Source organism: Pelmatolapia mariae, linkage group LG10_11, assembly GCF_036321145.2.
Source record: "Pelmatolapia mariae isolate MD_Pm_ZW linkage group LG10_11, Pm_UMD_F_2, whole genome shotgun sequence".
Classification (NCBI taxonomy): domain Eukaryota; kingdom Metazoa; phylum Chordata; class Actinopteri; order Cichliformes; family Cichlidae; genus Pelmatolapia; species Pelmatolapia mariae.
The window spans coordinates 32771112-32795359 of NC_086236.1; the positions used below are offsets into that span (position 1 = coordinate 32771112).

At 40.6% G+C, this 24248-nt stretch overlaps 1 protein-coding gene across 4 annotated transcripts in view; it reads right to left on the reverse strand.

Moving 5' to 3' along the window:
* Positions 1-24248, reverse strand: part of robo3 (roundabout, axon guidance receptor, homolog 3 (Drosophila)) — a 158805-nt gene that overhangs the window by 70707 nt on the left and 63850 nt on the right. For 3 of the 4 annotated variants that reach the window (XM_063485606.1, XM_063485607.1, XM_063485605.1), the window contains exon 2: positions 4790-5116. In XM_063485606.1, coding sequence (XP_063341676.1) covers positions 4790-5116 — 327 coding nt within the window. Of the gene's footprint in view, positions 1-4789; positions 5117-19233; positions 19768-24248 lie in introns of those variants that run through there. The other variant, XM_063485608.1, reaches the window with a different exon arrangement.

Consider the following 24248-nt stretch of genomic DNA (forward strand, 5'->3'; position numbering starts at 1 on the left):
TTATATTTGGTATATCCAGGCCATCCGTCAGCTCTTACTTTGGAAACATCGCTTAAAAAATTTCTCTTCAACGACGTAATCCGATAAAAAAAACGATCTCTTTATCCGTCGGCTTCCTGTGGCTGTCATGCGACCGGCTATTGCAGTTAATAATACAACAGCTTCTTGCCATTTTTTGTGTTTCTTTTTATCGCTGTGTAACTGATTTCAATTGAAAGCCTGTGTGCGCTAGTACCTCTTGCCACAAGTTCCCAGAATCCTTTGCGGTTTTACCCCTGAATGACGTCACATTTTCAATCTCTATTGCTAAATAACAGCTACACAAACAGCACAAAGTGAAAGAAATTGTGCAGTAATTCTGTTGGTATGACTACTCCCTTTTGTTCCAGCATTTTTTTAAAAGCTCTCAAATGTATTATGTAGCAACACATCATCTAATGCAAAAGGTTTTTTTTTTTAAATGTAAAATTACTTTCAGCTGCTAGCAACATCACCTGTGAGGTTTAGCTACATCTGCTGATACTTCAAAAGGCTAACAGTTCTTGGATCCAGAATCCATTCATCAAATGTGTCATTAATAAATGAAAACTAAGTAGGCAACTAAGTAGAACCATCCTTAATGAGGTATTGAGTGTGTAATTAGCACGGAATAAATGCTTGCAAAAGAACAATGGTCTGTTTACTGCTGTGAAAAAATGATTAAACACAATCGTACCTGCAAAAAACTTAGTCGATGTGAAAAGAAAGTTATTTAACTTCTTCTGAATAACTATGTTTATTAAGGGTTCATAAATTCAACTAAAACTTTCTAATTTTAGCTCTCATCATCATTTGTAAAATTCCATTCCAAAACCTTGCTGACCCATAAAATTTTTTCTAAGGCACACATAGATATCTTTTTACTTGGAATACTACTCTTTGTACTCACACAACTTCACTAATAAGTCATATGTGGTGATTTTTTTGCCTTCTAATATGTACTTTATATTATGATCGGGTTTATTTTAACCCAAAGGCTTTTTTCCCCTAAACCTAACCCTAACCAAGCAGTTTTTTTAGTAGTCAACAGGTAGTCTGTGGGAAAAAAATAATCCTACATGGAAGTGCCAAAAGCCGTAGTCCTTGGCTCCAGACTGAATCAGCCCGCATGTAAAAATGCCCAAATTCACAGAATTAAAAAGATTTTTATGGATTGGTACAAAAATGGTTTTTCTCTCTACAAACACCTCCACCTTTCATAGCAACTACACAGTGGACGAACACATTTGGATACTCCTAAGGTTTAAAGTTTAAAGCGAGCTTTGGTTGTTAGCTGTCTAGGAGGCTTAACTTTAGGTAATTTGAGACACTTGTATGTACCTCTCTGGCATGCTTGTGGTGTCGGTGCTTTCTGGGGCTACTATAATCGAATTACTTGAAAAATATTGTGGCTCGTTATAAGGTATAATCTCAGCCTCCGTTTCTAAATGACATTGTTGTCAATCTTTATGAGCGGTGCAAGGAACGGCTCATATATATTTCATGAGTCACTGGTGATCGACCTGTTCTGCTGTTTAGGCATGAGGATGTGCTGTGAGGTGTGGGAATTATGGGAGCTAGTGCAAATAATATGTGTTAAACATTGCAGACTGAATCTGAGCTGACGACAGCAGATGTTCTCTGTCACTGAGGAACCGATAAACATTTTAGAGCCATCTTTTTAAGCCTGAACAGGTCTTTCATCTTCAAAAGAAGATTTCTGGTGAAGTATCCATAACTTCCAAGCTACAGCTAAGCTGAGGGAGTGTTGCTTCAATTCTACATGAAAGAACGTCTGGTAGTAACATATCTACTTTTTGCTCCTGTCACTTTTGGTGTATACATAAAGAACATTAAGAGACTAACATGTGATATAAATCTTTTCAAAATAAAGCAGTTCCAGGCATGTTTGTCAGCGCTGGAAAATTCTGCCAGTTTATCCATACTGCAGCACACTGGCTGTCATCACCCTGCCTGCTTCTCAGCTTACAGCAGATGGTCCGTGAGGGGTTAAACCTCCTGAACCTTCCACCCTTCCCGCTGTGTTGGCTTTCACCTCAGTACCAAATATACACACCAATACACAATGCAGCTCTCTCTCAGTTTGCCCTCAGTGCTTCCAAGTCACCGGCTGGGGAGCAAAGTGACACCATGCCACCAAGTGCCATCTTGCGCCTTTTTGGTGCCATGCTGAGCCCCCCAGGCAGCTCCAGGCAGGCTTATGTGCCTCTGGCCTCATCTCAGGCCCCATTGGTGCCGTGCAGAGGGGCCTGGAAGGAGCTGGCACTGGCCTGGCTTTGGCTTTGGCAACTGTTTGTTCTATACAACCTCCGTCTCTGTCTCTCTCTGGGGGCGATACTCCAAAAGTGTGTCTGTGTGCTGGCATGAAGACACAAGTAAAAATACATCGGTTTTCCCTCTACCAACATGGATTAGGGATGCTTATCTGTGAAAGCAACCGCTGTGTGCCAAGTTATGTCCATGTACATGTGTGTGTTTGCAGGCAGCTGTGCACAATGTCACCTCATGACACCACAGTATTAATGGAGGAAGCTGGATATACAGAAACAGGACTGATCAGCTAGTAGCACCGCAGGCTGAAATCACACTGGTGTTAAAGATAAACCCTTGCGACCCTCCACCACCTCATAGAGATTGAGTGTTAGATTTTGTTGATGTGGGCCTACAAAGAAGATTAAACTCTCTGGTAACCTTTGACAGCTGTCAGATATATGGTAAGGGTGCTGGAAAACATAATAACTTTTGGTTAAGCGCTATGCTAATGTGATGAATGAAGAAAAGCAGGAGGAGCATCTTTGCGTGTCTTAAGAAGAGCTTAAAACTAGCACAGCACGAAGAAAGAGTTGAGGAAAACACTGGGGATTATTCATGTGGAGCGAGAAATGTAAGGCCTCTGTCGCTGATTCATTCCTTTCCACTTTTTGAAAAGTGAAAAGTGATTCACAACACCTCCACCTACTCTACCTGTCCAGGTTTCCACATACAGCTTACACCTCAAAAAACACCCCGCAGCTGATGTTGATACTGAAACAGAGCGAGACCAAAGTGAAAGGTAATTCTTCACGCTACTTGAGGAACGCTTTAGTCGGGGTGACGGACACACTCTGCAGATCCCAGCTGCTTATGGAGGATGTAGAATGCTTCATGGGCCGTTCTTCTGTTGAGGCGGACGGGGGAATTCAGTCTTATTATAAACTTTGTGGGGAGAGCATTTCAGGAAAATATGACACCTGGCTGCAAAGTGTTGCACAAGAAGCTAGGGCTTTGCTAGTTTTTAGTGGGGATCAGGGTTTGTTTGACCATATTCAGCTGGTTTCCGTTAGTGCAACAAGAGATGGTTATAGTTTTAAAGGGAGGTGGATACTAGGAGAAGCCTGAGTGATGGGGATTAGAGAAAATGTGAATCTGCAACAGCTGCTGGAGGCAGGTTTGTCTAAATGAGCAGATTAAGAAAGATATCAGAGGAGCTGTAGAGCCTGGCTATCACTGTCACAACAATGATTCTGCTCATTATAGATGCCATCTGACAAGTCATATTATATGTCTACACAGAGAGAGCAATGAACTAGTCCCCAACTATGTTTGTATTATAAACTGACAGGATTTCTTGAAATTACCGGCTGCTGCTGTCAAAATAAACTTTTACTTTATAATGATTTTCTAAAACTAAAGAAAATAAGTGAATCTAGCAGCAAAGATTTAATTGGCTCTGCCCAATCTCACCGTTAACAGGAAGCATGGTTATGGGGAAAAAAATCAAGAGGTGTTTGTTGGAAACCCATCTGACAGGAGATTGTTGTATTTTAAGGATCGAACATCTGCTAGTGAGAAGCTGCCAACTAACAGTGGCCTTTGGTCCCCTCCCTGCGAGACAGTTTTTCAGCTTTCCTGTCCAGTGGCGACAACTGTTATCTCTGTTGTCGGAGCTAGCTGTCATCTATCTACATTAACAGGCCTGGTCACAGAGGCCTGGGCAGTGGAGGCTGGAGAGAAGGGGGAGTGGGCCATTTGTGGGGGGGTGGGCTCCGGGTAAAGCTGCCAGGAGATCTGACACCAAGGTCAGGGGTGGTGTCTCAAGTTAACTCAGCCAAGTGAAAGTGATGATAAGAGAGCAGAGTGTTTTTGAAGCTTCCTCAGCACACCTCTGCTTTTAAAATGCAGCTAATGTTATTATTCTGTGAGTTTTATCTGTGGTTTAGTTCATTTTTACTGAAATTACATGATATTTGACACTTGTTATGTGGACTGCTTTTCTCAATATACACCATATTCTTTTGTTTCTTGTTGCCTCTGCTGCTTAGTATTTTGCCAAACCAGCAAAGCCCCTCTGCTGTGGAACCAGCTCCCAGTTTGGATTCAAGAGAGAGAGGGCATTCCCTACTTTTAAGTTAGACTTTAAAGGGCTGGAACCTGTGATGCTATAGGCTCAGGCAGCTGGGTGACTTCTCATGACGCACTCTTTTTTCTGTCTTCCCTCACCTCCCAGCCAACAGATCACAACAGATGGTTGCCCCTCCCTGAGCCTGGTTTTGTCTGTTAATGCCGAGTTTGTCCTCCCCACCATCGCCCAGTGCTGCTCATAAGGAACCATCCTTTCTCTCGTGCTATAGGCTTTTTAATTTATAATACAAGCATAAAACACTGAGATCACGGTTGCTGTGAACCCACGCTAAAACACACACACACACCTACACACACTCACACAAGCTCCACAACTGAGCCTTATAGCAAAAACATCAAAGACACTTACTTGCCACTTCCAGCGATGCATTGCGACTGACTGCTTCACCCAAGTAGTTGCGCGCCACACACACATACACACCCTCATCAGGTTTGCTTCGCCTTCCATGTACAATTCGCAAAAAGAAGAGGGAGCCGCTGGGTAATAGCATCCTGTGGGACCGAGGGTCCTCTCGATCAGTCTCGACCCGCTCTCCGTCTTTGTACCATTCCACCATCGGAGTCGGACGCCCCTCAGCCTTACAGTTGAGGGTAGCTGGCTCCCCCTTGGACACAATTAAATCAGAGGGATGCTCTACAATCCGAGGGGCGGCATCCTCTAATCTGGGTCGGGATCCTGGTGGGAAAAAGACACCACAGAGGAGAGACGAGTTAAAGACTACATTTGTGGTGCATGTTTTATTGTGATACAGCCAATTTGGCTGTATCACGTCATGAGGAACACAGCATCTGCTTAGTCATTAATGCCAAATTATACAAAAACCTCATTTCAAGGTACTGAACTGAGTATAAGCCAAAGTTTATACGATGGGAATACCGTAAAACTACATTGCTCACAGACTATGGATGTGAAGAGCATGGTTACAAAAGCATACCAGTGGAAAGGATCGCACCTAACGAGCCTAAAAGTCCTCAGCCTTTTTTTTCCTTTTTATATATTGGCCACTACACACAAAAGGCAAGTGGGCGGCAAAACTTGTAAAAACACACTCAGCTCGCCTATTTCCAAACCTCTTGAGCTGGACTGCAGCTGAACTTGTCATTTTATCACCAACAACACGACTGTGTGAAATGAGCACATAATGTTACATTTCAAGTATAACTCGAGAGGACGTATGAAATTACATGCTCTAAATTCAGCATCTATAAAACTAAAAGCAAATCCTCGAGCCGTGGATGAGAAGCATGAAGGCAGTAAATGCGCAGGAACCACTCTGATCTCAAGCCGATGAGAAAGTAGGCTGACTGAACCGTGCACATACTAAAATACTGAACACGTATAATCAGCTCTGTACTTTACTTTCAAAGAATGCTTTGCTGAATGGTCTCGACAGGTGTTTGGGGTTCAGGTTTGTGCTAATCTGTCCAAATGTATTGAATTCTTGTTCAGAGCTCTGCAAGTTTTCTCTTTCTCTTCTGAAAGTTGGATTGAAAGACAGAAGCAGAGAGAGATTAAAGTGGGGTAACTCCCCCAGGTTCTTCTACCACCTCCAAATGTTGCTCTCCTTCGCCCAATAATCAACCTCGCTCCAGAAAAAGTCGGGACAACTAGTAATAAATCCATATTTTTTTCACAATGAAACATAGAAAACACGTCAAATATGTAAACCGAGACACTTTAAAAGCACAATAAATGCTGAAAGGTTTATGGAAGTTTAGGATCAACATGTGCACCCATCTATACCGCATACTGTGTCTATTACAACACCATGGCATCATGCTGAACTGCCCTGCCTGCAGTCCAGACCTTTCACCAGTTGAAAACATTTAGCACATCATGATGTGATCTGATAACAGACAAGAACAGGACAACATTCCAGCAGCTGGTCTTCTCAGTTCCCAGACTTTCACAGACTGTTGTTCAAGTGGGGATGCTGTTCCTATCAAATTCAAAGTCACATTGTTTTTCTCTGTTTAAACATTTGACGTGTTTTTGTGTTTGAATTTAATCCAAATCATTACATTCTGTGTTTTTTTGTGTTTTACATTTTAGACAATGCCTGATTTTTTTTTTTAGAATCGGAGTTGCAAATGATAGCATGACGGTTGTGCTGTAACGTTAGAAAAGCAATAACATAAACTCAAAAACCACGAGGCACAACTGAAACATCACCCTGGAGAGCAAACAAAAGCAAGAGAAGAGGAGGTGCATCATCGTCTGTGTTTTTCAGACGCTTGTGGGATTCATGAGTGTATTTCTGATTTGTCTTGCCTCACCACTATACTACCAAGCCATGCTGTTTTGTAAATTATAAGAGTGCTGCAATGCTTAGCAATATCCTAATGTTGAGCAGTGTTGTCTTTTTAGAACATTCACAGCAGGAGATTAGCCCGAGCACTGTGCATATAACAGGAAAACAGAAAACATGAATTGCTGTTTATTTTTTAGGAGCGTTGCAGCTGAGCTCCAGACTGTAGTTTTATTCCACACCACTGACGCCATGATTGTTCAAGTAAGACTTAAATAGGTTTTGTCTAAATTGCTTTCAATCATGAAAGCTTTTGTGTAAATTTGCATGTAAAGAAGACGGAAAACGAAAAGAAGACAGAGCTACAAGCGAGCAGATAGTGACACTGTTGCATTTGGACGAATCTTTAACCTAGGAGGTGATCAGCTCCCTGTGCTTATCCTCTAATATTGAGAGATAGCTTAAAACGTGCCTGCAGCATAGGAAAGTTGTAGACAGTGTGCTGCAGGGTGACAGAAAAGAAAGATAGCTACAATAGTTCATCCCACAGGTGCATGGATAAAAGAAAGTTCAAAGGTTAAGACTTTCCTGATAACGTCTGATAAGAAAAGCAGTCAAAATTCTCGCCTTCAAAGCGACAAATCCTCAAGAAGGTTTTGGGGGATTAAAAACTCCACTTAAGTGCGTCTTGCCGATGGGATATAGAGTACCATATGACAGTCTTGCTCTCGATGAAACTACATTCAAAGAGATAGGAAGCTCAGGATAGGAGGAAAATGTGCAAAAGCTTTGAAGTTGCTTTTAGTTAGAATCAAATAGAAGCTGGAAAGCATGCACTGAAAGCATGACACAAGATAAGGATACACCTAAAATTACATTTAAAACACTGTTATTTGTCATCTTGCATCAAACATTACCACTTTCTTCACATTTCAGTTGACTAAAATGTTTTTACAGTTTTAGTTTTTTGATGACTTTGAACTGGGGCTGAAAGTGGTTGTATTTTAATTCAAGAATTTATGATAGTTTAATTTATACAAACTATTCCCAAAAAAGCACCTTGTGACGGAAAATATAAGCCTGAACTTGCACTGATCAAATTTAGAATCAGCGCTGTCGTTTTCTTTGAAAACCCAAATGGAATTCTACGCTGCAGCACTACCAGGGAAAACTTTTGATGTGCAGGATTTCTAAAAATGAATCAAATAAAGTAATATTGTTAAAAGGTTGATCTTCTGTCGAATGCTAACAGAAAACAGTTTGGTTAAGTGCTCTCTGACCTCCCTCAAGGCCTCTGAGCTGTAGACTGTTCATCTAATAGCTTTAAGGTAGTAGCATCGTGGCTGAGCTGAGCCTGTCTGATCGGGGATATCTGGAAGAGAGGAAGGGGGGTGTCTGTTGTGAGAACTCAGCATTGCACAGCCTTTAAGAGCTGACTCATAAATTTTACAGTAAAAGCTGGTTGGAACAAGTCATGTGGAAATGTAAAGCAAAGGCTTTTAAGGAGGACGAGACCATCATGTGCGACTGAGCTAAATATTATCAAGAGAACGTCCAAGTTGCAACCACTGAAGACCAACTCTTGACAGATTATACACCTGCTATCCACAGCAAAGCAAGCTTGGAGAAATGATCTCTCTCCCACTGTAGGAATACGTGGCATGTCACACAGAAATCTACGGCTCCACTGAAAGGATGGCAGCAAACTGTCACCGCACCCAAGAAATCTTCAACAAGTATTATGGAAAAATGTCATTTTCTCAGCTTATACAATACCCACATTGATTCTGACATAGATATGATGTTACAGAAAGGCAATATGGTTACAGATCAACATAACAGAAAATGACTATACTGCTATGCATACAAGGATATTTGAATTTCTAAGGCAAGCAGTACAGCTCAGCCACTGAGCTCAAAGTGAGCGTAGACGTACGGTATGTAACGGATAAGGGCAAGGCTGGAAAAGATGAACTCCAATCAGGTTAAATGGACAGTTTGGAGTCTCAACAGTCTGACTGCTTGTCTTGAGAAGACTTTCTAATAGGAACGTCTAGGCCCTCTAAGGACCTATTAGCTCCCGTCCATCGTGTAATACAGCAGGATGGCAGCAACTCTCAATGATACATGTGAGATAATAAAGCCACAGGGATGTTCTAGGAGTCTATCCTGTGAGAAATGCAGTCCGGTTAACAGAGAGTGAAGAAAAGATGCAATACTGTCTAAATTATCAAATCAAAAACAGATACTGTGTGAGAGTTCCTGTTTAGATCCTGTTGCGAAAATTGTTTATTGTTATTTCCTAATTAAAAAACTGGACAAAGAAATACAAGAAATGCAATATGAAACTTTCTGCAGCTTTGCAGTCACCACATCCCACCTACGGGAGAAACTTCTAGACATTCTCATCACGGCTAAAGAACAGGACTATTGGCAATAATGAAATATGTAACGCTGTACAATGTAAGGATAAAGGCTGTGCAGTGTTGTTTTGTTACACTGCTGAATGAAGGGTAAATTTAGACAAAGGGTAAATTCTTGGGAGTAACCAAGGAAAAGTCAACAAATTAACATGTGGATATAATCTAAGTGCAAAATCTCAGGCTTCTTAATGTCATCCTCTCCAAAAAAAAGAGCAACGAAGCACAGGTATGGGCAACAGTTCATCAATAGTAACATTTCTGGCAGACTGAGAATTGCAGATTGAGCCCAACCAATACATTAGCGGGGGTAATATATAAGATATCAGCTATTTGCTGATATACTAGCCTCAGCACATAAAGAAGAGACAAGAGAAACACCTTATAAGCACGTTAGGAGGGTTGATATTGCAGTCTGTTCCCCAGAGGGCAAAAGTAAGTAACTAAGTACAGTAAGTTATTAATTCACTTGTTGTAAGATTAAAACAAAAAAAATTTTAAATTGCGTTATCATTTTATCTTTGTAAGGACTTGTAAATAACTACACTTGACAAATGATTTGAGTGTCTAAAAGATTCAGATCAAGTTTTTAACTCACCAAACGTTCGGGTCAGTGTTGATCCTATATCTGTATCAGCTGACACTAATCTAGACCAACCAGACTTTCTAATATTTCCAATTATTGTTATCTTTACTTCACTTTCTGCAAATATCTCTCAAGACTATGTCTGAAAAATGCCTTTAATTGAACTGTTTCTGATGCATGAACTGTAATTTTTGTGAGAAATCCTCATCAGCAAATCTCTCATCTATGAGGGGAACCCCCCCACCCTCACTGCATCTACAAACTCATTAGCCTATAGTGATAATGCTGGCAGGGCTGCGATCAATAGCGGCTTCTGGTAAACCTAGTGGAGTTTTTCTTTTTCAAGTTTAATCAACTACAAATGTGCTACAGGTGTGCTATCTATCTGCATTGTTACTACATCACAGTAATTCAAAGCGAGCAGATAGTTGGACATCTTTACCATAAAAATTTAAAGTAAATAAACGGAAAAATAAGTAAATAAATCAGATCTAATTTTTTTTACATGTCAGTATGTTAACATATATGTTATTATGTATTTTGAAATTTTAGGAAACCTGTTGCATTTGAATTTGCCTGCCACTTAAAAATGTTACTCCCTTTACGTTCGCTTCTCTTCTGTAGCACTAGCTACACTGAAGCACCATAACCAGAACATCTCTGGATTGTTGATGAGTGGGTACAGTAAATGATATGCAAGTAAATGTACAGTAGATGATTTCTTAAACCTCTTACGTCTGTAGGATTCTCTTTTATGTGTTATTGTTTCTTAAAATTTGGATTCAAATCGGACTGGAAGGTGGACAATGATGTAGAATATTAACTCTCCTCAAATGTGCTAAACACAAAGTAGCAAGTCTGTTTTGAAAATGTGAGCAGAAAATAAGGATAACTTTCTCAAAGTGTAGGAAGTAAAAATCGAATGAATTCAGTCGCCTCGAGGCGCTTAAATAAATCCTCAAGTGCAGGTACCAAAAAATAAAACACTTAAGTGCAGTAACAAAGTATTTGTACTTCAGTACTTCCCACCCCTGCTTATATACTTACAAACAGTTAAGTCTGTATATATTTATATCATTCCATAACAGCCTTTCTTCAGCTGTAAAGTGGGATGATACAGTAACTTGATTCTTACTTGGTGTAACTACAAAGCTGCTTATTCCAGGAAATAATTCTTCCTATTCAGCATGAAATTTCACTTCTTACCTGATGAATCTGAAGTGCCAGACTCAAAATCCAAGAGCTCAGCCCAGAAAGCACTCTGTATTTAGAATATTTAAATATATATCCTGATACATCAGTAGAAATGCATAAAAACTTTCAAACATCTTCAATGATTTTCACAAACAGGGGGAGTGAATTAAATCCGTGAGGGTGATGGGGAAATAGCGAGGACAGTGAGTTCACAAAACAAATGAAAAACTGGGAAGAAAACAGCCGAGGGGAGCACCAACCACCACTGCAATGTCCTTTCTGTAATGGAGCCAGAAAAAGTACCGAGCTAGAACTTTGTCTCATTTAGTACAAGAATAAATGTCTTGGTGTCTCCTGTGCTTTTAAAACGAGTACAAAAGAAAAATCACAGATATCTACAGTTGATTCCGAGCCCCAGTCCTGCCTTATTGCACAACAAACACAAGAGACCTTTCATCATTTACTTCTTCTTAAATGATAAAAAAATCAGAACACCCAGTAACCCGGTATCTGTCCAAATGGTACAAGACTGGGGCTGATAATTGATCTGCATTTGATCACCGCACCACTGGCGTCTTCCAAGACATAAAGTAGAAGGATATCTATTCTGTATCTTTCAAGAACACCTGGGCAATTAATTGAAAATGAATCAAAGCTAATTCAGAACCTCTAATTGTGCTCTAAAGTGATTTTGATTTGAAGGCACATCACCCATTGCTGACAGCATTTTCCAAACACAGATGGTACAGTGATAAGTTGGTGGTCAGACTCATGCAGCAAATCCAAGAAGGGTCCTCATTTTGTCTGATATTTGTACAAGGCTCAATCTTGAGGTCAACACAAATCTTGCGCTGCAGCCATAAGTACAAGCTGTCTCCAGCATGCAGCCCACCCCTGAGCAAACCACAGCGACTCACAGAAGGTTTCAGCGCATTGGTGGAGCGTGAATCCAGTCCACTAGTCAAATTATAGGACACACAGAAAACAAATATTATATTATGGAAAACCGTGTAAGGAGCTCTGAAAAGCTCCTTACTTAGTTTGTCAAAGAAAATTCTCACTAAGAAGAATCTTCACAATTAATAATTGATTTATTTCTGGTTTGCAAGATATAAAAAATCTAAACTATGAATAAAAACTAGAGCAACAAACTGAAATCATGAAATTTAGAACATTTCTATATGCAAAAGTATAATAAATAACACAATAAATAAATTAAAAAAGGATCAAAACATGCGATAACTGAACTTCTACCAATGGCCCGATGTGTGTAATCACCTCACTTGTATTTGTAAATTTCATATTATAAAGTGCTGTGAAAATGCAGCAAGGAAGTTAGGTATAAAAGTTCTATTGAAATACATAACATGAGTGAATGTAGCACTGTGTATGTATCAGAAACGTTTGGTTGACGATGGCCTTGGAGGGAAAAGGACATAAAACGTGGACGGCACTCCAGCCCAGCGAGTCTTCCAAACCAGACAGGCTGAGAAATGCCTTTCATTTCAATGTGAAGGACTTGAAAATAAATCAGAATACTGCAATACATCAAACACTGCATTCCTTATCGCTCTGTGGTGATTTGTGGTAAAGAAGACAGATTAACCCAGGCTCTGCCTTAGCAAGTCAAATTAAGCCTAAGATGAGCTAACCCTCACACTGCGCTCAAGATAACTGACCTTCCCTCCAGGGTCTGCTCCTTCTGGTTAGAAAAAGTCTCTTTCTGTTGAAATAAAAGTACCTCTGACTGGCTAACAGGGGGAGCGTAATAATCTTTAAAGAGGGAACAGAGGAGTGAAGAAGATGCTGTAATTGCTTTTCCTCTCCTATTTTTCTTTGTAAAGATTTCTTGTTTTACAATTCCTCCACCTTCTATTTACTGAAGCTGCAGGAAGTGATTTGGAAATGTGTATTCAAAGTTAAACTGGCAGCAGCGAACGAGGCAAGCTGCAGTTTTTTCCTCCAGCTTTGTACTCTTTAACCCTCTGGGGAACATAAAATGAAGTACTTGCATGACAATACAAAGTGCCAGCCATAAAGAGACAACGGCTTTAACTGAGCCTGTGTTGATGCTAAGCATCTAAATGAGTGGGGTCAACTTTGGTAAAGGAACTTCTGTGTTTTTTATACTGTCTCTGCTGAGGCCGTGAACAGTTTGGTGGGAAAGGGGCCGAAGCTGCTTCGTCCTGCTCCTTTCTTTGAAAAGCAGGGATCATGGAAATGTGAGTGAGAATGGCCCTGTGAGTACAGCCTCTTCCTCTGGTGAAGAACCTGTATGAGCTGGATGTTCGTGCACGCTGACCAGGCAGAAGCTAGAGAGCAAAGTGCATTTTCTGCTCCAACAGGAAGAGAGCATTTTCCCACTAAAAATGTTCCTGGTGGTACAACATGCCTGAGAGACTAGGAAGTTGATTAAGCTTTGATTTACTTCCACCTACAGAAACAAGACTGAAGGGCTGTGAAATGTCTTAAAAATTGACATTTCTACTGTTTACTTTGAAACATACTTCAACAAGACTCCACCTGACATTTTGGTATGAATAAAAATAATAATGTGGGGGATGTTTCAGCTAAACTATTCTTTCCAGCCCAGCATCCTTCAAGTTATCACAGACCTTGTCAGTTGGAGCTCCAGCAGCCCGCTGGTAACAAGCATCGATTTTGTTTTCTGCTCACTCCACCAAAGCGGTTTCAAGCTTTGAAAGAAGAAGAGAACAGCAACTGTATTTGGTGACTGAACTCCCACACTTCATCCCATTTCACTGTAAGTGCTCTTTGTGATGAGCGCAGAGCGGGGGTAGGTGGGTGGGAAATATAAGCATGGAGATAGTTAGTGGATGGTTTGGCTCCAGAAAGGCTGTATGATGATGGCACGATTGTTCATTATCTCTAATTATCTGTCCATTAGTGATCGCTGACGAAGGTGCAGTCTCTCAGTCGTGTCAAAGAGGAAATCCTCGAGGGGACTCCAAGACAGGAACAAGGCTGGTTGTGGGTGGCCAAACACATCAGTGAGGAAATGCCACTGGTTTCCTGTCCCACAACTGCATATTTCAAGATTAGCCCCTATTGGATGTGTGTCCCCTTATACAAACAGACACAAATGTGCAGGCTGGCTGCTCTCTCTGAAAACACACATCACACCACATCGCATTTTGAAGGAGGAAAGGGTCGAGACAACGACTTCCTGAAGAGGATCCACGACATCACTAACATGGCAAAAGTAAACTATGGTGTGTGGTTTGATTTTGTTCTACTGACTCTTAGCTTGCTAGTCAAACATGAAATAATCTACATGGAGAGTGCCTGTATTATTAAAAAAACAGTTCATGAGACCATGATAGCAATTAGCTCAATCATATATGATACACATTTCCAAGACCCTTTATTTAAGTGGTAAAATGCAGCCTTGACATACTGTTGAGGACATTTCAAGTAACACTGGTCCTGATGTATCATTAAGTCATGAAGTGGAAAAACTGTAAAGAGCAAGAGCTGGATTAACATCCAGCTGCTGTCACTTCTATAAGTGCTACAAACTCAAAAGATTTTTGAGGTGAAGGTAAGGTGCCTATTAAAGAAGTCAGTCAATTAGGCATAGCTATCAATCACCCAACAGGGCAAACAAACAGCCATAGAGACACTCAAAGTCCTCCTATCCCCAACTTGATGTGTGTATCGACACCGTCATCAGAAAAAAAAAGCTGTCCCTGTCAGTTTTTACCTTGCCATTAAATCATCAACAGTAGTTGTCAGGTTCTGGCTACTACGGCATCACCTTGACACATCCGTGTAGAAAATAATACATTATCAGGTGGCGTTTTCTCATGCAGAGCTTTTGAGTGCCAGACTCACAAATATATCCACAGCACTGAGTTACTGCTCTGACAGCTGTGGCAGTACCCACGGGCTTTTTCTTTGACTCTCCAGCAGTCAGAGTTATGTCACTGCTTCAAACATCGGCAGATAATATACACAGGATAAACATGAAATCTGACTGGCTGCTTCACCAGTCAGATTTCATGATGACCTCACCCTTTATTAGACAGATAGTCAGACACTGAAGCAATAAAAGGATGAGGAGTGTAAGTGTTTGTAAGAACAATGCAAACACTGCTTAATCATCCAGGTAAGCAAATCCCATTAAGTTGAATGTGTTCATATGGGAGAAATGTTTTGTCACTCATCCAAGTGACTGAAGGTCAGCACCACTGACTAACAATGGGCTGTGCGCTCAGATTCGTGTCTCACTGCCAGCCTGAATGCAATTCGCACAAACAGTTACTATATTTAAGGGAGAATTATTTTTTTACAGAGGGCAGGTAGGTTTGGATAACATATTTCCCTTATTAAGTGAAATGATTATTCAAAAACTGTACTTGGGATATCTTTGTCTCTCTCTCTCTCTCTCTATATATATATATATATATGTGTGTGTGTGTGTGTGACAATGTGTCACACACACACACACACACACACATATATATATATATATATATATACACATATATATGTGTGTGTGTGTGTGTGTGTGTGTGTGTGTGTGTGTGCAATGTGTCACACATACGGGAGACACAAATACAATCTGAGGGGAAAATTTTAGACACTTTTGAATCCTTTTTGGTCTCACTGAGGTGAAATACTTGCTATTTTATATTATTATTATCTATATGAATTTTTTTTTTCCTGTCTCAACTCTCTTTGGGAAAAATGCACACACCAAATGCCTCTTTGAAGCCGGCAGACATCCCGGATGTGTCCCATTTTTGCGGGCACAGAGGATGCAGGAGGCCAGCCTCTCTGGAAGTTGTCAGATGCTGCGTTTGGCAGGGACTTTTTGACACAGCGTGTGAATTTATGCATGTCACTTTAATCATTTGCTAATGACAGCAATGAAGACCACAGTGACTACGATACAGAAAACAACACCTCTATCACATGAAGTGTCCAATCACAGGCTCCACAAGAAAGCCTCATGGCACAATACTGCTTTGTCTCCTTCTGTGTTGTGACCAGCTTTCCCTAAAACCACTGAAATCTAATGTTAGGGGTAATCCATCTGTCTGCAGCCCAAGGCTGGAAGCTTAGGTATACTGTGTTGGGCCCTAAAGGCAGTTGCACTTGAGACCTTCAAGGAGTAGGGAGTGCTAACTTGTCCTGTCAGCACCTGCTGCTAAATAGAGATGAGTTTAAGTCCTTTCCCTTCATGCCTGATGAAGAAGGAGCTCAGTGTTTGTTGATTTTGGCTCGCTGTGGTAGGAACATGCAGCATAGATAATAAGCAGTGCCATTAAGAGAGGGAGCGCAAGCCTTAGTTTGCAGATGAACGAGCAAAAACACCTCACTGACATGTTTACAAAGTGCTTTCATTTATTTACTACAGCCCAGTACACAAATAACTTGTTATTAATGCATCATGAGGTGCAGTCAATCTGATGTGTAATGGATATTTGTGACTGTGAAATTCTATTATCATGGGTACACATAATGAGCGGCTGTTCAATGACTAGCATACGCAAATTCACCTCATGTTTTTTTTAGCATTACTTATTATTCATTTCTAGAACTGGTTGACCAGCAGCTGGAAAAAAAGCGAAACTACTCAAATAAGATTCAGAAAGTGGATGGATGATTAACGCTGCTGATTCTGAGGTAACAGGAGGAGGAGGTTTAGTTCCCTGCCCCGATTTCGAGTGTTATTTTTCAACCGCCGCAAGTTAGGATCTTCTTGTAGCTTGAATGCTACACTGTGCCTCATTTCAGTGCATCATGCTTGAATGTATTGACAGCCTAATTGATCTGTGCAGAACAGATGGGCAGGCAGGTGGGGGGAGGAGGAAGGTACGCTCACTGTGCGAGTGCGTGTTTGTTCTCGGAAATGACTACAAAGCTTTTTGTGTCTTTTTTCTTTCTGCAGAAAAAAGAATGTTGTCAATATTCCAAAAGCAAAAACAAAATGAGCTACTGCATATTGGAGTGCTGTTATGAGCCATTCCAGTCGGCGGTGATGACTGTAACATATAAAAATAACAAAGTAAATCTGGGTTTACAATGTGGAGTGCAGCTGGTAAAAGTCTCGCGCTGGGCTTCCATCTGAATAGCCACCTAAATGGAACGGTGCTATCTCATTTTTGAAACACTGTACTGATTACTGACTGCCAAAAGAATTCACAAGAACTGTTTTGTATCAGTGTGCATTAGTACGTCCATGGGTTTGTGCAAAAAGCATTTTTCAAACAGCACATTCATCTCTGTGGGACACATCTTAGAAACTCGGAGAAATAAAAATACACATCTTTTTACTTTCAGTTTAGTCATTCACATGGTTTTGGTTTTAGAGTGAACTGGTCTTTTTGCCACCAGGATCTAGTGGTTGTGCCCCAACTTTAAAGAGGACTACTCAGACGTCTCAATACAATCTCAGCAGCAGTTATAACTCCTGTCAAACTGTCCTTGATCAATCCATTAAACCCCTCCAAACCTCCTCCACTGTAACTCATTGAGGCTGACAGCATGTCTGAAAAGCCTTGTGCGCAAAATGCACAACTGCCAGAAACAGAAGAAAGGGTTTTAAACAATGGGCATCTCGGTAATTGTGCTATTTCAGCCACATTACACCCCACGGTACTTCCCTCCCTAAAGGAAATTGAGCTGTGTGCTCAGACTGTAATTACAGAGTGGTTATCTAGGTTTGGTGTCGGCTATTTCATCTGGCAACTAGTCTGGTGAGGACATCCACATCGCAACAAAGCAGCTGTTTTCAGCTCCTGCCTTGAAGTCACATCAATAAAGTACATTGTAAACACATGAGTCACTGACAGTCATTGGAGAAGAGTTTCCTGAGGTCATCGTGGTGACTGATAGTGACAGCGGTGATTGGCAGATTCCAGTGTCATATTACTGGAAAAACAGTCTGAGACCAGACTCTGTGACTCTGGCTCCGCATGAACGGCCCCTTCACACAAAGACGAGGGATGGAGAATCATTCCTAAACTCTTCTTCATTGCATCTTCTTCTCCACATATATCTGTGCTGGCACTGATCTGAAGCTTCTTCTTCCTTTTAATCTATGCCACTTTGTATAACAGTATCAGAGTGTGACAAGAACACACATTTAAATGTAAATTTACCGACGGGGGAAAAAAAAGTCTGCTGCTAAAAACAGTACAGTCGGTACAGTTCTCTTTTATTTAACTCACCATGTGTTTGCTAAAGTGAAAATAAGCAGCTTTAATCCAGCCTTTATAGTCCCAGAGGAGCATCTGGAGTCAGTGAAGGAGCACTTTCACAGATGCTGAGTTCATAGGCAATGTTTACAGGCTTGTAAAAGGGAGCCTCAGCAGTGGGGCTGGGCCCAAAGACACCACACTGTCACAAACGATATCATCCCACTTGTGTCAAAAAACATTGCTTTAGTACATCGCACATGGAGGTTCATCTGTGCTGAACACAGACATGCATGTATGTTGACAAAGAGCCTGTAGCCAACTGGCAGCAATTTCAGTTATACACGTGTGATTGATGAAGGATCTGAGGATCCAGCAGTCTCATTTAAACATGTCTCTATCATCCCAGAGGTGTCTGTCTACAAGAAAGAGCCATACTATGACTCGTAGTGTGCGTATGTGGCAGATTTCGCTTCTGAAAGCTGAACTCAAAAGCACCATATGCATACGTCTGAAGGCAGAGTCATGAAACAGCAAAAGCCAATATTGTGCATCATACATTTATATCCAGGGATTCGGTGACACTTAAACCTACACTGTTTGGTACTCTCCACCACACAGACTGGGACATAGAGGAGCTGCTTAACATTTTACATGCAGCAGCAGCTGGTAAAGGCTTTTTCCACCAAACCTTGTACAGTAGCAAGAAAGCATGCATTTTTTAGCAATGCTGTCCACAGAGGGACTCAAACTTTCAACCCTGCCACACTCACTTACAGTAGCGGAGAAGGAACTGAAGGGTTTTTGTTTCACAATTGCATTGTGCCCATAATATATGTTCATCTAATGGGCCCAATGCTGGAGATAAATGAGCCAGCAAAGTCAGATTTCTGTGGGGAGCAGATGCTGGTGATAATCCAGTATCCCCTGGGCAGGTCACACAGTAAAGCTGCATATGGGCTACTCTGCTGTCTGTTGTTCCTAAGTGGCCTTTTAAGTGACATCATCTAGGAGGATTACTCACTTATGCACAAATGCTGACATAAAGGGGGGCTTCCTACAAGATCAGCTGACTGATGTGAAATAGTAACTTTGTAAACTTTATAACGGACATTGTACAAGTGTTTTGTTTGTTTATTTGTTAACCATAACCACAAAACAAGCAATTTAAAACTTACCATATGCCAAACTTCCGAGTGCAAATACAACCAGTAAGGGAACCAGAGCCGGACGGTACTCCATTATACAAATGTGCACATAGGTAGATAAGGTTGGTGGCAGTCTTTAGGCTGTCCAGCAGCAGCAGCACTTATAATTTCCACACAGACCCACAAATGAGCGCCAGCCTATGATATGAAATGTCAGCAACTAGCAGCGGACTCCGCAGGCAGCATCTCAGCCGCTCTACAAATAAACCATAAGTTCAAACTTTAATCCCTCAACGCTTCTGCAAAATCTGCGCTTAGTGTCGTACAAAGCAAGCTGCAGGTGATGATCGGAGGGGCGGCTGAGAGTGAAGGGAAGGCAGCGCCCGGTCAATGAGTCCCGTTTTTTCCTCTTTTTGTTTGTTTTTAACAGAGGAGAAACATTCATCAGGGCTTAGTCCTATAGAAAAACAGCCCCAAAGTAGCCGGAGTCATCGTACCAGGAGGAAACGTCCACTTTGTTAAAAGCTCAGCTCCATGTGTGTCACTGCTCCGTCCCTCTCTGTCGCTCCGCCACCAGCACTGAGCCTCAGCAGCAAACAGTGCGCTCCCGGAGCCAAAGCGCACCACGGTAACAGTGGCCACAATGGCATTACCGGCTTCCGCTTGTGCTTTCAAAATAAAATTCTGATGAAGCAACCTGATGCAATGCCTACGGCTATATTATAAATTGATAAGTTAGAGAAGCATATCTTTAAGAGGGTAATCACTGGAAAATGAATATTAAAAAACAGCTGTGTTAATGCCAGTGGAGCCGGTATGTTTTTGTTAGGTCAGTCATTTTGTTGACTGACCTAACAAAATGCGAATGATTGGTTACAGAAATCATTCAACCTGTCAGGATTTTTATGCACCACATCTAATAGTTTCGACTCCGGAATATCTATCTATCTATCTATCTATCTATAGAGAGAGAGAGAATCTACACTATTAACAAAAGCACATCTCAGTTAAGCTGTCGGTTCTTTCAGCTGTGACAAAAGCTCCAGCCTGCTGTAACAGTATGCTGAAGGCAGACTCAGCATGCCTCCGGTTCATCCTTGTTTAATTCCGACTAACTTTACCACTCCAGTACCATTCTCTTAAAGGGCCAGTGCGCTCAATTTCAATGCGTATGTTGCGGGAGCCTCCGAGGGACCATTACAGTGAAACCTTGTCAGGCTATGTATGTAATGTTCGTATCCCTTCTAACCAACAAAACACGATAGGACCATGACCAGTTAGTCATTTATGTTAAATTCAGATTCAAATAAACTTCAGGGTCTTAGAGACACAACAGAGGCAACTACAGTTGAAGCAAAACGTTTGTGAACCTTCTCGTAACTCCCATAACATCTGCTTGGATTAATAATAAAATAGCAAAAGTTACTAGTGGAAATATTTACTTGGTTTTTTTTTCAGCCATTACTGTGAGTGATTACTCAGTGTGCTTGATATGGACATGAAAAGTAGATACGGTTAGTGTTTCGTCAGATTGTATTTTGGCTATAATTGTAATTTAGAAGAAGATTAGAGACGAGTAACCAATACAGAATCCCACAAGTAATCCAAGCAGTTTTGTACTTTTTCTCTGTTACTCCGTTTCTGTGTCCTCCATGCGCTGGTAAGATGTTTCCCACTCAAGCTGTGAATTTTCCTCAGCATTGAGAAGAAGTTACCATGGTGTTCAAAAAAGTCCAGATGTATAATATGCAATCAAAGACAGCTTGGACACTTTATCTTACATCTATATAGTTATATATATGAATATTTTGCATCCTTGAATACGCTATGAAGAGCATGAATGCTAACGTAGTGCTGCAAAGATTCATGATCTTTGCATTCATTCAGAAACCACCTTTTTTCTTAAACTGAACTCATAATACTCAATGAGGCGCAAATGTCAGCTTTTATCTCATGGCTGTTATCTAAACACACAGGCATAAATGATTTTGGCAATAGTTTGAATCCAAATGCAAATTTCTCTTACATGTGTAGGACCTTTGATTGTGCCGACTGTGATGCTATGTATACAAATAAGGCGATAGAAATGACTCAGGCACTAAAAGATGCAAACAAGCCCCCCACACTGCTGCAAAATGTCACTATTTATCTGAGCACAGGCTCTGCCTGCAACTGATGGAAAGCGAAAAGCAATATTACATGTGCCAGGAGATACGGCAAACTGCAGCCAATGAAAGTTGACTTAAGAGCCACAATTCTGCAATAAGGAATGATTGGCTAGAGTGCTGTTGAGCTGAATAAATATTAGGGGTCAGAAAGACCTGGTAAACACACAGCTCTTGACATTTATAGAAATGCATTGAATGGTGGTTTGCATCAAGCTGCGCATACTAAGTTGAGCTTTAACACATTCTGTCTCGCTGTGTTCTCAGCATTGCATGAAACAGAAATAATTCCACATCAGTAAGGTCACAGTGTCTGCTGCAGAGGGCTGAAAATAAATTCTCTCTTTTTGGGTTAACAGGAAAAATGAGAAGCAAGCGCCACTTAAACACCCCTGATATTTCTTTCGTGTTTTATGCATGTACATGTTTAATTTAATTGCAGAAACTGATTAATTGAGCATTGCTCTGTGATTGAATAAAACATGATGAGGCCCTCCACTTAAACGCATTTCCGTTTGTCTGTGACTGATGCTGCTACTTTGGTGCTTTCATCAAACATTTGGCATAGCTGTCAGTGGAATCAAGCACTCCATGAATTCAGACTAATTATCCACATTAGGAACTGAATTACAATGACAGCCCATCAGTGTGGATTGGTGCTGTGCAACACATTTGCAGCTGAGCCGTAGACCACAAAATTTTGCCCTTTCCACACACAAAGATTTGCGTGTGGAAAGGGCATAATTTTTGCTATTCATTTGAAAGCATTGTAAAGGCCACGTAGAGTCAACTTTTGTGAAATGCCAGCATTAAAACATTTCCTGGCATTCCTGGCAGCATAGGAAAAGACGGCCTCTATAATATATGGAGGCTAATTGATGGTTTGGTTGGCAGGAGACTTTTCATTGCCCTACCTCTAGACCAGCCAGTGTTTGAACAGTCTCTGGAATCTACAAACAATAAATGTCAATCCAAATAAAAAAGAGTGTTTCCACAGTTGTTTAGAACAGATCCACTGAAAGAGTTGAATTCAGCACATGGCAAGCACGCTTCAAGACAAACGTATCGTCATATTCAGTAATGCACTGGGCAGCTGAGCCTACATTTATAAATAAACTAATGACTTTAAGTGAAAGGAGCCTATGATGTATGAAGGATCTTTTTTTCCCCTCTTTTGGCCGAGGCTGCACTGTTTCTGCAGGCCGTTTAACTGTTCCACTCTGAATGGCTTTCAAATGCCTTTCAGAAGAATGAGAAATATCAAGTATCCCCCAAACATCAATTTATGGAAACCAAATAAGGCTTTCAGACCAACGTACCACACACATATCATTTACATATAAGCTCCAAAATAATCAAAAGGAAAGAGACTTGTTATTTAAAAGCCTATTCATTTATTTAAGATGAGACAGAGCTCATTTTGCATGCATGTGTGATGCAAACAACAAACTATCAGTGCTTTGTCATTTTAAGGAAAATTAATATCTTGCACTTATCACCATGACGGGTTTTCTAAAGAGTGCTTTCAGTATATGAAGCTGTCCCAATGGCATCGAGTAGTTGTGGAGACTGATTAATTCTTTAAAAATATACAATTTCTTTTGGCTTCATCCTTCTTCTTTAAGCAGCATTGTTGTAGGTCAAACCTGATGATTCATGAAGTGTCATGTAGAAATGTATTACTTCCTGTCCAAGGATGTCTATATATGTGACTGACTTCTTCACCTCTGAGGACAGAACAATAAATGACCTTGGAGATGTCCATTAAATGGAAAATGACATATTTTGTTCTTTCTTTGTGTCTTTTAAAATGAGGGTCATTTTAAGGAGCCAGTACATGGCTAGTAGAGGACCATTGTAAGTACAATCGGTGGATTTATTGTTGTGTTTTTAAAGAACGCATCATATTCATCATATGCATTGTGTTCCAGTTTTCCACTTTTAGAGTTGAACAAATAAAGACACAGTAGACATTGAGACACTGATAGTCCACATGATATGATATTCCCAGGGTGTGGTTGTGTTTTTGAGTTGAGCATTCTTATTATATTTTGAGTTGTGCTGCCAATTACAGTTTTTGTTGTACTGTTTTATTGTTTAACTTTGAAGGATAGTTTTGTTTTGCTTTGTTTTTTTTTTAAACCTAGTTTTACTTCCTGCTTTTTAAATTAGCTGCATGTGTACTTTTAGTTCTTTGTCACATTATTTCACAGCCTTCCTCCATCTCTTGCTCTTGGGTCGTCTCATCTAATTTCATGACTTTTTGATGTAAAGATGGAGCGCTACACATGGCAAACCTTGGTATTTTCTTTTCTCGAATTTGCCAACATAATTTTCTCCTGTTCGTTACTGGAAGGCAAACAAGATTTTCCTTATTTTCGTGCTTAAAAGACCATATGAACTGATGTATTGTTCTTCCCACAGAGAAATGGCCAACATCCTTTACCAGAACCACTTCCTTACTGGCTATAAATCACCATTAATGTATAAAAACAGTGATGGCAGTGCTGATATTGCTGGGAGTGTTCAAGGAGCAGTTTTGCATGCCTACAATTACAAGAGCTGATAAAGCTGAGGAAGAGGGAAAGTAAAAGTCTCTCAGATATATACGCCCACAGCTGTTGATGTCAGAGATTAGCCTCCTGTGAATTCATTGGCTAAGTGCAAATGTGCAAATGCTTAAAATAATTGCTATTTAGCTGCCCCAAACTTGAGCTCTGATTTAAAGCTAAAAATGTTTTTTCAACAATGCAAGTTCATCTTTTAAAGTACCTTTAAAATCCCTGAAAGGCTAACCATGAGAGAACACTTTTAAGTTGGAAATAGCCACTGCTAAACCATTAACAAAACTTGAAGCAGAAAATAACAGACTATTAAGAT